Here is a 17,169-nt window from a genome sequence, read left to right on the forward strand (position 1 = left end):
AGCAGCTAATGCTGTGTTTGGGCAGAGCCCTTGTAGACAGGACACCAGGGTGTGGGTCACAAAAGAAAAGGTAGAAAAGTGGACTCACCAAGATTTACATTTTTATGTGTTGAAGAATACCATGAGGAAATCAAAAAGACAGCTTGCCAAAATTTAAAAATATATATATATGCCTTGAGAGAATATTATCATAAAAGGAAAAAATCCACAAAATGGGATAAAAGTTTTGTAAACTATATTTGATCAGAGATTGATATGTTGACTGTAGAAAGAACTTGTGCAAGCTAACAATAAGAAGATAACCCAACTTAAAATGGGCAAAGGATCTGAATAGACTTTTCCTCAAGGAAGACGTGCAAACGGTGTATTTCATTAGTCATCAGGGAAGTGTGGATTGTAAATCAAAACAAGAGCCCATGTAACATCTGTTAGGATCCCTAAAGTCAGGTTATTGAGAGTGTGGGGAAGCAGGAGTCTTGATGGGCTGCAGTTAGGAGCTCACAGTAGTGCAGCCGCTTAGAGGAGAACATTCTGCCTGCCCATCCCCAGTCAAACATGGAGGGACCACGAATCAGCAAGGAACCCTAAAGTGTTGAAAACAGACATTCAAATAAAATCTTACATGTGAACGTTCATAGCTTCATTATTCATCATAGCAAAAACATGGGAAGACTGTCTTTCACCAATGCATGACTAAATAAAATGTGGCATATCTGCTCAGTGCAATATTATTCAGCCATAAACAGAAACCAAGAAGTAATCAATACATGCCACAATATAGACGAATTTAGAAAACATGATGCTAAGCAAAAAAAATAGCCCAGTCCTTGTAGACAGTACAGTGAATGCTACTTGGATGCAGTGTGCAGAAGAGCAGCTCCACAGGAAGTAATCTAGGTGATTGCCTGAGTCTGAAGGGGAGCAGGGAGGAGAGGAGGTAAGTTGGATAGGTTCTGAAGAGGAGGTGGGGAAAGCGGGAAGTGATGAACTGTAGGCACAGAGTGTCTTTCTGAGACAACAAAGACTCTCGAAAATTGATTGTAATGATGTTGTACAGTTCTTCACACACAGAAAACACTTAATTTGTATAATGGGACGTTTTACAGTGTGTGAACAGAGTTTCCAATAGTTGTGAGTTGTTTTAAATACACTGCTTGGATGTCCTAATGGTTGCGATGGAATATGTGCTTTCTGGTAAGTTCTCAGACCTCTCAGACATGGGTGTTGACTGAGCGGGATCAGTGCCTCTGTTCTGCGCAGACCTCAGGGTCTGTCTTCTGGGACTTGCTGCTCACCCTTAGCATAAGCAACTGCTGCAGCAGGGCTGGCGTTAGCCCAGGAATCTGCTTAGGAGGCTTGGAGAGCAGCCATGTTATCACGTGAAGATGAAATGTGACTCCCCCTCAGATACCTAAATACTCCTGGCTTCTGAGTTGGCTTGGGGTTTGGTTGAGTTTGAACTTGCTGACCTTAAACTATCATTGCGTATTCATTTTATTTATTCATGGTTTCCTAAAGGTGCCAAGAAGGAGGGCGCTGCTGGCTTCTTTAAAGGAATTGGAAAAGGACTCGTGGGTGCCGTAGCTCGTCCAACTGGTGGAATCATAGATATGGCTAGCAGCACCTTCCAAGGCATTCAGAGGTAACAGCCCCTCCACACGGTGGGGTGTGTGTGTGTGTGTGTGTGTGTGTGCTGTGTGTGCCTATTGCTTCTGGGTATATATGAATGGGCTGGGTGTTTAGTCTGTTCTTAAGGCTCTTGAATCTAATTGGAAGCCATGGAGGCTTTATACGGCAAAGGGCCATGGAAAGGACTACAAAGCGTAAGCCCTATGGCCCAGTTTTCATTTATTCAGAGCTTTAAATGTGCTCCCCTTAAGCCAGGCACTGATAGCAAAGGTACAAAGTGTCCAGGACCTTTCAGGGATGCTTAGAGTCCATCAGATAAGGCTTTAATAATTTTTTCTTCACTTTGAGTGAGTAATTTGTAATTTATAAATTACAGTTTTTACTCATTTATTTGTGAGTTTGACCAACATAAATTTGTCTGATTTTGAAAGAGTCTCACATCTTATGTGGTACCTTATTCAGGGTAGCAGAATCGACTGAGGAGGTCTGCAGCCTGCGTCCACCTCGCCTGATCCACGAAGATGGCATCATTCGTCCCTATGACAGGCAGGAATCTGAGGGCTCTGACTTATTTGAGGTAAATTCTGCTCTTCGTGTTGTGAGAAGGGAAGGGTCTAGGACTTAAGATCTCACGGGTGGCTTTTCAAGTCCCCGATCATGAGTCTTTGAAGGAATCTCCATGGTTTGCAGAGTAGCATGTATTGTATGTTCTGTATGATGACCTGGCAGGTAAGGAGAAGTAACTGGTAACTGTTTTCTGCACGGGACAGGAAAAAGGCTCAAGGCTTTTTTTGTGCCCAGAAGACTGTCTTGAAAGGAGCTGTTGGCTGCTTCACTGTCTCTGTGGCAGCTCTTAGTTACTGTGCTCAGTTTTGGCTTCTTGCTTTGTGGCTAATTGTTGGAATTCCTCTGCTTCCATTGCTCTCAGTCAAATGAATGTACGCCTCTTACTGTGAAAAATCTAAGTTTATTCTGGTAAACAGGACTGGAGGAGAGAAAAAGAGATTATACACTTATATCTACATTATAATCTCATTAAACACTTAAAAATTCATGTATTTTGGCATTTTGTTTTGGTCATAGTTTCATTATACTTAAATAATGTGTACATGCTTAAATGGCTATTCTCCCAAGACTGGCTTTCCCTCAACAGAAACGTACTTTTTTTGTACTTTATGATAAAGACTTAATTATTCTTAGCCTTTGGTTTTTGTTGTATATGATTACATTTTATCTTTTTGCACACTTCTAACTTTATTTTCTTTCTTTTTCTGCCTACACAGCAAGAACTGGAAACACAGGAGTAAATGTTTCCTGTACTGCCTGATTCCATCCTTAAAACTCAAACTGCTACTATTAACTGTGTGTGAATCAGACTGAGGGTTAATTTTAATGAAATTTTGTCTATAACTCTCACTGATGTCTGAACTTTTCATAATAGTGGCTTGACGACAGTTGAAAATTGTGACTTCTTGTAATTCTGCACATGTCTAAGAGGTGCAGGAAATAACTTGGCCAGTTTGGGGTTGGGGTCAAAGGATATTGGACCCAGCGCATATATTTTGCTACAGTTTTGGAAACTTATCATTTTTGTGTATTAGGTTGTTCATGTACAGATGGAGTTGGGAAGGATGGTTCTATGCAGTGAGTGTCTCTGTATATCTGTGAATCTCGATGACAGAGTTACGTATAGTTCTGCTCCATATGTCACCAAACTTACTCATTATGGGACTACTAATAAGCAATGTGTCATTTTCTCTGAGCTTGTCCTTAGACCTGAGATGAGACCTGACAGGCACAGGAGTTGTAGGACAGTGTTCCTTCAGTACCTTTTTCTTTCTGAGCTCACTTGCAGCTCAGTACATGAAGTGTTTTTGTGGAGTCCGCATCCTTAACCTTGAGCAGAATGCTTCTGGAAAACAGAGCCCCGTGGTTGGTTATGCTTACTTCATAGTTACTGAGTTTAATTATTGCCACTAGACTCAGTAGCAGACCATGTAATTAGGCAAATTACCTCCGTGGCAGCTGAATGTATAGAGGCCTTTACCTTTTCAAAACAAACTCTTTAGAGGCTCGGACGATGGCTCAGTTGGTAAAGTCTTTACAAACAAGCACAGAGACCTGAGTTCAGATCTCCAGGACCCACATAAAAGGCAGATGTGGTGGTGGCGGTGGTATCTGTCTATCACTCCAGTACTAGAGTCGGGGCTGGGAAACAGGCAGCAGCTGGGGCTCGCTGGCAGCCAGCTCCCTTAGTGAGCACCAGATTTAGTGGGAGAGCCTGCTCACAAACAAAGCAAAACAAAAGATAGAGAGTAATGGCAGAAGTTACCTGATAGTGACCTTAGGCCTCTATACATACGTGTGTGCATACCTTCATATACACATGCACAGACACACACATGCATATGACATTGACACTTCATAAACTTCTTGATGTGAAAAAAAATTAAATTATCATTTATACCCCCGGTTAACTCTCAAGTTATATTTTAATTTCTTTTTAAAATAAATAACGGAAATGTCTAATTTTGTAATTTAACAGTGTCTTATCAAACAATTACAATTGAAAGTAGAAACCCCATCCCTGATATATGTTTGAAGATAGTGAAACTGTTAAGATGCAAGCATTCAGTAGGATTCATTTTTTTAGGCAGGGTCTCACTGTGTGGCCCGCCTGGCCTAGAAACTCTCTGTATTGACCAGGCCAGCCTTGAACTCACAGAGATCCTCTTGTTTCTGCCTCCCAAGTGCTGGAATTAAAGGCATGAATTTATATGTTTTTAAACATATAGTTATAAAAGCCAATTATCTGAATGCTTTACATTAAAAAAAACAATTTAAAGAGAAAATAATTGATGTCCAACAACCAGACAGTGCTGGACAAAGGAAATGACTTACATCATTGGGCTGGGGCACGCACAGCTCAGGTAAAAAAGCACACACGAGGCCTGGGTTTGAACCCGGAACCACTGTGTTCCCCTCAAAATAAGACTTCTGTGCTTATGGGACCAAGGATAGAAAAACATGTAAATATTAACAGTAGCAAAAAATAAATAAATATAAATAAATAAAAATATCTTCTTGTGCCTGGGTAACAGGGGATAGGCACAGTGTCCCTGTGTGCGCAGCTTCTATGAGGATCAAGCACAATCCGTCGCTTCAGATGCTATAGGTTCTTGTGTCAGAGCCACAATTTTTAGTTTTCCTGACTATACTTCGATTTTACTCAGACTTTTGTGAACCTCTGAAACCTAAGGTCTTTATTGTGTATTTGTATTTTATTTTTTTAGCTCCTGAGTGATTCCTGTGGTTTCTCTTTTTATAAGTGTATATTGCTAAGCACAAAAGGTCATTTTGGCTAAGCATATAGTCATCTCGAATGGCGATTGAGTTCCCACATCAGACAACCCTTTACACTTGACTGTATTGTAACAATTATTGGAAGGCACGGAGAATAAGTTGCTGTAGGCTTTGACAGTTGGCTCCTGGGTGACTGAGAAGTTTAGCCACTGCATCTCCTGCTCGCCCATCTCGCTGCAGTCAGCCAGTTGGGTCAGAAGCAATTACCGGTTATTTAGACTCTGCTGGACTGACTCCATAAGGGAGTAAGTAGACCTGTAACTATCGCAGAGTCTTAGAGTAGTAGATTATATCCTCCTAGATCCCACTGTCATATTAGTTTATTCGAAATAATTCATTTGGGGATCTTTATTTGGGGAGCCTTTTCAGCCTCTCAAGCATTCCTCTGTGTCCTCTACTACTTTGCTGTGAAAAGCCTTACTCACATGCCATGTGCATAGTCCACTCCAGTATTCCCTTAGGAAATGCTGCTTATGCTGTACATGTATGTGTGTATAATGTATATAGAGACAGGTTTTATTTATTATTTATTTTGCTTATGACTCTTAATGGTCATACAAGATTTAAAGTGGAATTCCTTGCTTTTTTCTATCCAAGTGTGTTTTTCCATGTGTGGAAATGTTTCATTAACGTTTTACCCCTCGCCTGTCTACCCACTGAGATAACCTTTGTTAGACCGTTGTATATCTGACTGTTCTCGTCCCCTGGATCGGCTCCTGTGCTGTACTTGGTACTATTAACTCCCTGATAAATACCGCTGTGCGTTTGTGTTTTGCCATTTCATGCCCTGTGCCATTTCCTTAGAATTGATTTGAAAGGGATGAGAGGGGATGGGCAAAGGACCCGTTCTTTAGCAAAGTCTTACTAAATTCCTTGTGCTGCGTTGGGGAGAGAGCATCACTTTATTCAGTCTGGCCTCCTGCTGCCCTCAGTGGCTGAGGGTCTTACTCTGAACTTCAGAGTCTACTGGATCTTTACGAGCACTGAAATGATATTTTTCAGTGTATCTTGGTAATAGAGTTCCCATTAAGGCTCTTCAGTGGTGGTTGAAGCACAGCTTGATAAACAATGGAAATATTAAGAAAGAAGCATGTGTCTCTGCTCCCTCCAACCTCCCCGAACTCCAGCTCGAGGCACTACATTAATATAGTGTGCTATTCCATTTTCCCATTTTCCCTGGAGAAACTGAGGTATTGATGGCAAAATATTAGAGCTAATTCCCAGGGGCAAACTGTGAATCAAGTGCCCATCTCCTCTGAGATGCGTTCTGAAGATGCCACCTCAGCTCTTTAGGAGTTCTTTTCCTTATTCATGGCTTTTGTAATCCTTGGTCATGATTTTTTTTTTGTAATTGTCAAGTGTGTGGGTTCCATCCCCAGCACCACAAGTGAAGAAGGACCTTCAGCTTTGCAATCACACCACCAAGAATGCTTTCTCTGCTGTGTGTATGTTGACTTTGTGATCCTAGTGCTGTTGGTGGTATGTTCTCAGTCCTGCAGTGTGACAGGCTCCTTCATTCAGTCTGTCTGTCTGTCTTCTGTGTTTTATGCCCATGTATCATTTGATCTTTAATTATTCGCTATAGGTGATATCAGTAATAGTCTTTCATTAGTATGTGTTATAAAAACGGTTTGTTATTTTTAATGTGTATTGACTAATTTAAGTCAATCGTTTTAAGATACTTGAAAAAGAAAATAAATATTTTATTGGCTACTATTTATACTTGGGTTTTTTGTGCATTAGAAATAAACTGTGTGAACTATTTTGAAATGCTATTTTATTTCAAACTATTTTGAAGTTATTCGTGTCCATAATTGTCTATTGTAGTCAGAAATACAATTTTGTATGCAAATGTTCCTTTTCAACTTGTACTTAATCTACAAAACTAAATATGGCCCAAACCAGCAAATACCTTGGAGGTTTACCATTACATAGTACATAACCTTGTCCAAAGAAGTGGTTGGGTCTTAGCATTTTAAAAATTACTATTTTTTATGTGTGTGCCTGAGTGTATGTATGTGTACTGTGTGTGTTTAAGCCTTTGGAAGCCAGAAGAGGCATCAGAGCCCTTGCAACTGGACTTACAGGCGATTATAAACTGCAAGGTGGGGTCAGAAATAGAGCCCAGGTCCTCTGAAAGAGCAGTAAGTGCTCTTATCCAATGAGTCAGCTCTCCAGCCCCTGGGCCTTAGCTTTTCAGAAGGGTCACAAACTTCTCTCAGAGGAATAGGAAGAAAAATATAAACCATCCTTGGAAAAGAATTTCAAGACCATGATTTCTAAATATTATGTTCTTTGGTGAGCAGTTATTAGACCCACCCAAGCCCTTGCCAGGGAGGGATCCTTTAAGGACTGCTGAGACATTAATACAGCAGTTTTATACTTACCACATGTTTATATATTCTTAATTAAGATGTATGCTTGCTTCTGGTTGATAGTTTCAAATCTCTTAAGTTGCTAAGAACAAGATGGTTTTCATCAGACGTTCACCTGGTAAGCATTCAGTACATTTCTCTTTAAGGCAATAGTGAAAAGTAATTGATACTGTAAATAAGTTGTTTTCTTGCTTCAGATGCCAATATGTAGTATTCTAGTTTTGTTTCTAATGTACCTTTTCCAAACATTAATTATCATCAACTATTATACAGATAGTATTTAAATATATATAGTTCCCAAGTCTTAACTCTTGTGTCTTTTTCAGAACCATGTCAAGAAGCTGGAAGACGAGACCTACCAGTTCCACTGTGCTGTTCCTGGGAACAAGAGAGCAGTCCTTATGATTACAAACAGGTATTGGCATCCAGATGCAGCCTAGCTGTGTTCATGGGAGGACTTTCAGGGGTTGTAGTGACAGAGGAGTTGGAAAACTATACTTCAGGGGCAAGGTGACCATTTTTATTCAGTCACAGAAACACAGTTCTAGGTAGTTCCGAGAGCACGTGTTCAGAGACCCTCATTCTGGAGAGGCAGAAGCTGGGCCCAGCTTGGCTTAGGGTTTATCCAGATGTGGCAGCTGCTGCTGACCCAGTGAGCATAGCCTTCATCCTGCAGTGGTGATGTCATGGTAAGGAGTCACACTTTGAATTGAAGGGGGTGATATCACTTTCCCTTGTGAGGTTTTATTTGGGGGCATTGACAAATCCCTTTTAAGGATGGTGTGGTTTCTATATGCCCATCCGAGTTCCTTCTCAGTATTTTGGTAAGCACTTTTTCCAGAGAAAAGGGGTTTGTGCTTAAATATCAAATGTAATGTCTCAGGATTTACTCTAGAAATAAACATCTCCAGATAACTACTGTAGATTAATGATTTTCCAAGTGCTATATTTGTAGGATTAAAGCAGAGTGTTTAGAGTAGACACACTCTGCCCTTGTTTCTTCCTTCTCTCTCTCCTTTACCCATCCCTCCTTCCCTCCCTCCCTCTCCTGCTCCCTCCCTCTCTCGCTCCCTCCCTCTAATGTATCCATTCCATCTATCTGAGTTTTGGAAATCAAACCCAGGGTGTTAAGTGAGTGTTCTTGAACTGAGCAGCAACCCAGCTCCTCACTGTTGGACCTGGATAGACCTGGATGAGAAGAAAGATACGAGAAGGTGAACTACAGAATCCAGACTCTGAACATGTCTCTCTAAAGGGGTTAACCAACCAGTCATATAAGGAAGGCTTGTTCAGTCATCTTATTGACCCGTTAGTTGAGGTGTGACCATGGGAGCCTTAGAGATGGCTTGGGGCCTAAGAGCACTTGCTGCTCTTGTAGTGCCCAGGTTCGGGTCTCAGCATCCACATTGGGCTGATGCCTCTGACCTCTGTGGGCAGCTGCACTTAAGTGCACATACCCACGAATACATACACACTTACAAATGAAAACGGACCTTTAGAAAGACCTGGAGTGGATTATGGAGTGGACTCCATGCCAGGGTGTGTCACACAGGAGATGATGAGATTTGAACAGTGATAGTTGGAGCAGGAAGGAGAATGGAGGCTGCAGGTATGGGAGAACAGCTGTTGATGGAGTGGTCAGAAGAAGAGAGGGAGCCTAGAATCGCACAGAACAGGAAGCTGCATCTGGCACAAGGCCCTGATACCTGATACTGAACTGGGCTTGGGGTCAGGGGTGTGGGGGCACTCATCAGAGACTGGTCAGAATGCTGTGTGGGTGTTGAATGTGTCAAATGAGGGAAGGCGCTGCTGGCTCCTGCTCTGTAAGGGCCAGGGGTACTGTAGGTATCGGCCCCAAACAAGTCCAAAAGTCACCTGGCACCCCCTCTGAGAAGCAGTGTCAGGGGCCTGCTGTAGTTCCCCTTGACTACCGGGTTCGTTCAGGTCTGCCTTCCTGAGCACCCAGAGTCTAGCTGTTTCCTCTCTCACTTTACAGCCACTGTCATAAGTGAGGCTGTCACTGTTTCCTCATCAGGCTTTGCAGCAACTGCCCGTCTTAATTGTCTGTTCCAGGCCCTGAGCCCCGACTCTCTCGCCTATCACTGGAAGAATGTCTAAAACAAAGAACCCTCATATCATGTCCACTTACGCGTAAGAGAAAGCCTGAATTTCAGGATGACAGTGAATAAATATGATTCTAAAATTAGGCCTTAAGGTGATATTCTCACCAAAGTATGCATTTGGTATTCCAGCCACAGACCTCCACACTCCTCATTTAGCTCCTTTGGCTGGGGTTGGTGGTACAGGCCTGTTATTCCTGCTGCTTGGGAGAGAGAGTCAGGAAGACTGCAAGGTCAAGCCCTGATTAGGGTACTGAGTTCAGGGCAATGTTGTGAGATCCTGCCTCCAAATAAAGAATGATAAGGTGCATGGGGCCATAGCTGAGTGAGAGAGTGCTTGCCGAGCCTTGGTGAGGTCCCGAGTTCAATTCTCAGCACCGCACACTCAGTCCCTTCTTTGTATACTTAATTTGTTGCTGTCTGCATTGTCTGAACAGTAACTGCCTCTCTCTAAAGAGATCTCCTTTTCCGTGGTCAACAAGAACTCAACCCCATGCTGCCAGTGCGGCCCGCCCCTCTCCAGTGCAGCCCGCCCCCTCTCCAGTGCAGCCCGCCCCTCTCCAGTGTGGTCCTCCCCCTCTCCAGTGCAGCCCTCCCCCTCTCCATTGCGGTCCACACCCTCTTCAGTGCAGCCTGTCCCCCTCTCCAGTGCGTCCCGCCCCCTCTCCAATGCAGCTTGCCCCCTCTCCAGTGCAGTTTGCCCCCTCTCCAGTGCGGCCCACCCCCTCTCCAGTGCGGCCCGCCCTCTCTCCAGTGCAGCTTGCCCCCTCTCCAGTGCAGCCCGCCCCCTCTCCAGTGCAGCCCGCCCCCTCTCCAGTGCGGCCCGCCCCCTCTCCAGTGCGGCCCGCCCCTCTCCAGTGCGGCCCACACCCTCTTAGTGCAGCCCGCCCCTCTCCAGTGTGGCCCGCCCCCTCTCCAGTGCGGCCCGCCCCCTCTCCAGTGCAGTTTGCCCCCTCTCCAGTGCAGTTTGCCCCCTCTCCAGTGCGGCCCACACCCTCTTCAGTGCGGCCCGCCCTCTCTCCAGTGTGGCCTGCCCCTCTCCATTGCGGCCTGCCCCCTCTCCAGTGCAGCCCGCCCCTCTCCAGTGTGGCCCTCCCCCTCTCCAGTGTGACCCGCCCCCTCTCCGGTGCAGCCCGCCCCCTCTCCAGTGCAGCCTGTCCCCCTCTCCAGTGCGGCCCGCCCCTCTCCAGTGCAGCCTGTCCCCCTCTCCATTGCGGCCTGCCCCCTCTCCAGTGCAGCCCGCCCCTCTCCAGTGTGGCCCTCCCCCTCTCCAGTGTGACCCGCCCCCTCCAGTGCGGCCCGCCCCCTCCAGTGCGGCCCGCCCCTCCAGTGTGGCCCGCCCCCTCTCCAGTGCGGCCCGCCCCCCCTCCAGTGCGGCCTGCCCCCTCTCCAGTGCGGCCCACCCCCTCTCCAGTGCGGCCCGCCCCCCCTCCAGTGCGGCCCACCCCCTCTCCAGCGCTCTGCAGCTGTGTGGCATTGTCTCCTGGGCTTGTTTTCCCTTCTAGGCACTGGGTGCCTCTCAAGCAGAGTTGCAAAGTTTGTTCTTTTCTCTGGCATGTTTCCCTGGATGTTGTCTGAATTCACAAATCTGCATTTCTAGTTTTACTGTCTTTAATGGAAACTTAAAATCAACTATAGTTGTATCAGTAATTAATCTGACTCACTGACTGGGAAATCAGTGTGGGTGTCCTTTAAGGATTATGTTATTTTTTTTATTACTATTGAGTAAAGTGAACCATTCCTCCTGTGATATACATTAGCGTTAAAATGTTCAAGTCTGGTATTTATTAGTAGGTCCGAAGTGCGTCTTTGCTGACATTTGGGCTTGTGACATTTCCTGCACGGTCTGTCTTGGCTGGAAGGCGTAAGTGACTGACAGGAGGGAGCAATTAGGAATGTTCAAGTAAATCTAAATCGTCTTCAGGGCCTTCTGCTCTCTCGCCTCCCAGATGAAGGTGCGTCCTGCGCCTCTTGTGTTTCAAATGGGATTCCCTGCTCAGTTGTTTTGCTGGTTCAAAACCCCAAACAACATTACTGAATTCTTCCAGATTGACAGAAGGGGAAGTTTGAAAGTCCGTTTTGTTAGGTAGAGAATTATATTGCATTCCATTTGACATTTACATAGACTTTTTTTTTTTTTAATGAAAAGCATGCTTTTCTGTAAGTGATTTTTTAAAATTTTAAAATTGTTTTCTTTATTCTTAAGAATTTCATGCATATATACAATGAAATATGATCTTATCTGTCCTCCATTTTTCCCTTCCAACTGCCCTTGTATCCCCCCCCAGCATGCTCCCTTCTCAACTTCACGTCCCTCCACCCTCTTTTTTTTTCTTTTTTTAATAATCCACTAAATCTAATTTTTGCTGCTAGTATGTGCATGAGTAAGGGCCATCCACTGGAGTGTAGGAAACCTACCAGTGGCCATACTCAAAAAAAGATGATTCTCCCTCCCCGAGGACTACCCACTGCCAGGAGCTCCTCAGTCCTGGGGCCTGGAGACCGGCTCCCGTGTGTGCTGGGATTTGGGCTGGCTGAGCTTGTGCAGGTAACCACTGTGGCTTTGAGTTCCTGAGGCAGTAGCCACGTCAAGTCCAGAAGACAACAGCATGTCACAGCTTCCTCTCATCCTCCAGCCCTCCCTTTCTTTCTGCCTGCTCTTTCCTGAGTCCTAAGGCGAGGAGGTTGATAAGGATTTTCCATGCCACTTCTGGCTGAGCTCTCGGCCTCTAATCCTCAACACTCTTGTGTGGGTCAGTTTTGTTCTTTACTAAACACATGCGGAATAAAGGATGGAGCTGAAATGTGGCCGTATTTGTTTTCTTTTCCAAAATAGGCGGGTACTGTTTATAAAGGAAGTGGAAATCCTCGGCCATATGTCTGTGGACTGGCAGTGTCTGTTTGAAGATTTTGTGTGTCCTCCCGGAGTCAGTGAAAATCTGCTGAAGATTTCAGTGAAGGTAAGAAGATAGGGATCAGACCCTGAGAGCCCGGGACTCAGTCGTCAGTGCTTTCCGGCTGCCTCACGGTCACAGAGGCAGACTGTCTGGAGGAAGAGTGTCCTCGCTGTCGGAGTTAGCTCATGCTAAGCTGTAAACAAACCTGACTAACATTGTGTAACGTTTATTCTGACATAGAGTGAAATGTCAGTTTATCTGCCAGGACCAGGGTGCTGGCAGCTACTACTTCTACCTTTTGATAAAATTAAGCATTAGTGAGTAGTTTTTCTTTCCTAATATCTATATCCATTTTGCTAGACTTTTAGACATTTCTAGAAGCATTCTCTCTGCTAAGCTTTTGGGAGACTACGTGCTTCAGTGGAAATAGCTGTTAGGTCTAAGGCCTGTGGGATGTTCAACAGGTTGAACCACTTACTGTACAAACTTGGCAGCCGGAGTTGGATCCCAGAACTCTGGAGGGAAACGACCCTGCAGAGTAGTTTTGACCTCTGCACTCATATTGTGGCCTGCACACACCTACCTGCCACACATCACACACACACAAGAGTTAAAAATAGACTAGGTCTGAATAGCTCTGTTTATAATTTGGTGTGCCCAGAATGTGAATGTAACTTAGGTCTTGTGTGTCCTTCTGTGTCTTCGTTCCTATCCTTTTCTAAGGATGAACTTTCCATTCCACGGTACAGCATTAGCAGAAGTGATACCTCATCTCTGCTGGGTTCTTGGGCTTAACCACTGCGGGGACACACACACACACACACACACACACACACACACACACACACACACACACACACTATTCTAGGTGTATTTTCATCTCTCTTAAGAAGATGTATACAATTGGCATCCTAAATATGGTAACTTTTATAGTGTCTTCGTTTTGTCTAAATAACAATGATATCATCCCCTTTACTGAAATTCTCCAAACAACATTTCCCACAAGAATTTAATAGATATTAAGTAGGTTTGAAGTGAATGTCCTTTATTTCTCTTATTGGAGACATTTGCAAACAGAAGGTTACCGAGTTAGCCTGCCCATTTGTGTTCTGGAGCAGATCCTTGCATAGTTCAGGCAACCCTAGTAGGAAACAGTTTTGGAGCTGAGGCAGACTGTCCTGTGCATATTTTATAGTTCCCTGGCTACTACCTATCTCTCAGTTACTTTTCCATTGCTGTGATTAAACACCACGAAAAGGCAATTTTTAAAAGAAACAGCTTAGTTTGGTGCTTACAGTTTCGGAGGGTAAAAATCCATGATTCAGGAGCAAAGGCATTGTGGCAGGAACAGCTGAGAGCTTACATCATGATCTGATAGTTGGAAGCAGAGAGAAAGAGAGGCTGAGTATGGTGCCAGTCTTTTGAATCCTGAAAGCCTGCCCCCAGGTACACACCTTCTCCAACAAGGCCACATCTCCCAATCCTTCTCAAACAGTTCCACCAACTGGAGACCAAATATTCAAACATATGAGCCTGTGGGAGCCGTTCTCATTCGAGCTACCACAATAGCTTGCTTTCACATCAGTGGTGAGAATTGAGTCGATGTATTTTACATTGTATAAGGATTTTATCTGTCAGCAGAGGGAATGAAGGGGCGGGCCTTTTGGTCTGCCACTGGTCTGTCAGCTGTCATGTATGGTCACACTGTGATCCTATAGGCTATTTATTGTTGCCTGCAGAGGCTCTTATTTTACACAGATAGGCCTATAGATTCTGACTCTAGAGTGCAGTCGCTCTCCTTGTAGCAAGGTGATTTATTTTATATAGTTCTTGATTGCATGCATTGCATAGTATAGTGCTTATAAAGGAAGTTGACATTTAAGCATTCAATTAAAGATTACGGTAGTTTTTTTTCTTCTAGAGAGTAATTTCTTTTCTCCCATTATTTCTTTTAATACCAGGAACAGGGTCTCTTCCATAAAAAAGACAGCGCCAGTCTAGGCTGTCTTCGGAAAATTTACCTGAAGGATTCCATCACAGCAAAGGTAAACTGTTCATTTTAACAACCCCCCTCAAGATTTTTAACAGGCAGATCTTTACAAGCCTGTCATAGCTAGTAGCCATTATGTATCACACATTCTCTACTACTGGTAACTTTGCGCTGATGCTCCTGCGAATGACTGACTGTGAACTCACCAAAGAGGGAGGGTTGTGGTTTACGTTGGGTGGGTGGGTGGTGGCCTGGTCCTTGTCTAAGCCTGTGTGGAGACTCCGGTGTCCCTGCCTCCCCCTGCCCCTGGGTGAGCCAGAGGTTAGCTCAGTAGTTCATACCCTGCTTTGTCTTCCAGAGAGCATTCGATGCCATTGAGAGCGCACAGTCTTCAAGGCACCAGCAGAAGCTGATGAAGCAACCTTCACTCAGGCTCCTCAGGCCCCAAGTTCCCTCTTGACCGCAGACTTTACGAGACTGCTGAGAGGAAACAGTCACTTCAAAAATTATGGAAAGAGAAACTTTCTAGCAATCCCTTAGATTTGTTGTTCTGGGAAATCCAGCACTGTGTTTTTCTTTTGGACTCTTAGTGTTGAGTCTTGTTTTTGCAACTCTGCATACATTAGGAGTCTGCTGCTGTTCCATGTAGGTCAGACCTCAAGGAAACACCACTTCAGACTCAGAAGGAAATGTTCATTAATATTAAAATTGTGAAACAAAGGATGGTGGGTTTGTTTTTAATTAGTCTTTACTGAAGAAAGGAGATTTAAAATGAGTAGTGTGCTTTGAAAGGTTTTAGCCAGACAAATAGTGGACTCTCTGACATTTGTTTAAAGGTAATTTGTGCAATAATTGACCTGAGAGAACACTTTTGGTAAACCAGGTAATTGACCAAAGAAATGCCACCAAAGGGAGAGTTGGCATTTTCTTCTTCTTTCTTTCTTTCTTTTTTTTTTTCTATGAAAATACTACTTTTCTCCTAATAGGGCGAGTTTTACATGGGTGCTTCTCCCCACCCTTTCCTTCTACTCACAGAATATGGGCACTCTGAAAGCTTTGGCGGCCATGCTCTGTTGTCTACAGTGAGGTCCTTACTAGATGTCAGAGTGGGTGCTTTTTCAGGATGAGCTCACAGGCACAATTACATTTTTCTGAGAATTGAAAACAATGTACTATAAGCTTCTCAGCATTCAGAAATATGTAAAACACAATATTTTTTTATATTTCCAGAGATTTATTTTAGAATTTGAAAGACTGCTGAGGGGGCTGTAAGTTAACATATAATTCTAATGCAAGCCTGTAAATGTCTTTTAAATATTTGCTAGGAGGAATATAAACTCTCTACTTGCCTTATTATGTATGTTTTTGTAAAAGTCTGTATAGAGTTGGAAAACGGGTGTTCCCTTTGTGCGTCAGTCAGCACAAACCCCTGCCCTTCCCCATCTCTCCAACCTCTCCAATGCGGGTTAGACACAGGCTTCTGTTGACTCTGAGGGGCTTAGTCTCTGTGGATGAACCTCTAGCTTTGTTCAGGGTGTTGAACATGGCGTTCAGTCGAAGCACAGAGTCAGTATGAGATGAAGGTGTGGATGTTCTGGGCTTGCTCTGCCTTGGTTGATGTGTGGTCCTCCTTTCACTAGCCTGGGTCATGCTTTTAAGATGGCACCACAAGATTTCTTAATTCCCCACTGTCGCTCCCTGTTCCTCTAAGGAGGGAGTGCAGAAACCAATGTCTGATTTTGGTAGTTGTTGGGTTTTTCAATTCCGTTCCTTACCCCATCCTTCTTTCTTTTGATAGGATCTCACAATGTAGACCGGGCTGGTCTTTAACTCACTGAGATCTGCCCATGTATGCTTCCCAAATGCTGGGATTTAAGGTGTGTGCCACTGTGCCTGGCTTAATACTTTTATTCCTGTTAAGAAAATCACCACATATAAAACTGATAGCTTTAAACCTAACTGAGCTTTCTAGAACTAGAGGGTGGTGATGAGCCTTCTAGCAAGTACAAGAGCATCCCTTGTTTTTAAAACTGACTTGATCAGGAATTTGAATATCTGATTACATTTTTCATGTTGGTCATGTTGATGGTCCTGTCAGTATTTATGGCATTATCTTGCACTGTTGGTTTATTCCAGAAACAAGTGTGTACAACACTGCACTAAGGACAATTAAATCTGTAAACTCACTGTTTCAGTTGACCACCTTCAAGTGTCTGTGATGTTTTTATTTGGTACAATTTCCTGGGACAGAAGTGACCCACTGGTTGGATGTAATTAGGTATGTTGTGTGTTTTTCTTTAAATGCATTCAGAGACTTGCTTATACAGTTCTGAGAGAAATAAAACATTGGTACATTGTTTACATGTGTGTGAGATCTCTGTGTTAAATACTGAAGTCACATTCTCTTCTCATTCCCCTTTCCCTCTTCTGATCCCGTAGTAATCAGAAGATAGGTGAAAGGTTGTGTGTGTGTGTGTGGGGGGCGGCTTTACCCAGTGCTAGTGAGGGAAAGCCTCTTCCTGGGCGCTGAGCCCCCTTCCACACTGGAGCTGTGTGGCCCAGCTGCAGCACTCGGGAATGCACAGCTAGCTGCATTGCACTGAGCTCTTGCCTTGCAAGAGTTCTCAGCCCCGGGGGGCAGGGTTTCCTGGGGGACAGACTTCATCGGGCAGACTTGGCCATGGAGTCTCTTCAGTGGTCTTGCAGATCTGGATTGCGTCTCCCCAGTCTCTTGCAACCCCCTTGGTCTTGGCATTCCTGACTCCACACCTCTGCCCCTGGGCACTCGGGGCCAG

The 17,169-nt window shown here is 44.3% G+C and overlaps 1 protein-coding gene across 3 annotated transcripts in view; it reads left to right on the forward strand.

Annotated features, from left to right (window-relative positions):
- The window catches only part of Vps13c (vacuolar protein sorting 13 homolog C), a 153,880-nt gene extending 137,145 nt beyond the window's left edge, over positions 1-16,735 (forward strand). Inside the window, exons 80-85 of one of the 3 annotated variants that reach the window (XM_006979296.4) lie at positions 1,519-1,642; positions 2,092-2,206; positions 7,694-7,782; positions 12,324-12,447; positions 14,346-14,429; positions 14,733-16,578. In XM_006979296.4, coding sequence (XP_006979358.1) covers positions 1,519-1,642; positions 2,092-2,206; positions 7,694-7,782; positions 12,324-12,447; positions 14,346-14,429; positions 14,733-14,834 — 638 coding nt within the window. In that variant the 3' untranslated portion in view covers positions 14,835-16,578. Of the gene's footprint in view, positions 1-1,518; positions 1,643-2,091; positions 2,207-2,912; positions 6,759-7,693; positions 7,783-12,323; positions 12,448-14,345; positions 14,430-14,732 lie in introns of those variants that run through there. The other 2 variants (XM_006979294.4, XM_076576580.1) reach the window with 2 other exon arrangements.
- Positions 16,736-17,169: the final 434 nt, after the last annotated feature.

Source organism: Peromyscus maniculatus, chromosome 7 (assembly GCF_049852395.1).
Source record: "Peromyscus maniculatus bairdii isolate BWxNUB_F1_BW_parent chromosome 7, HU_Pman_BW_mat_3.1, whole genome shotgun sequence".
Classification (NCBI taxonomy): domain Eukaryota; kingdom Metazoa; phylum Chordata; class Mammalia; order Rodentia; family Cricetidae; genus Peromyscus; species Peromyscus maniculatus.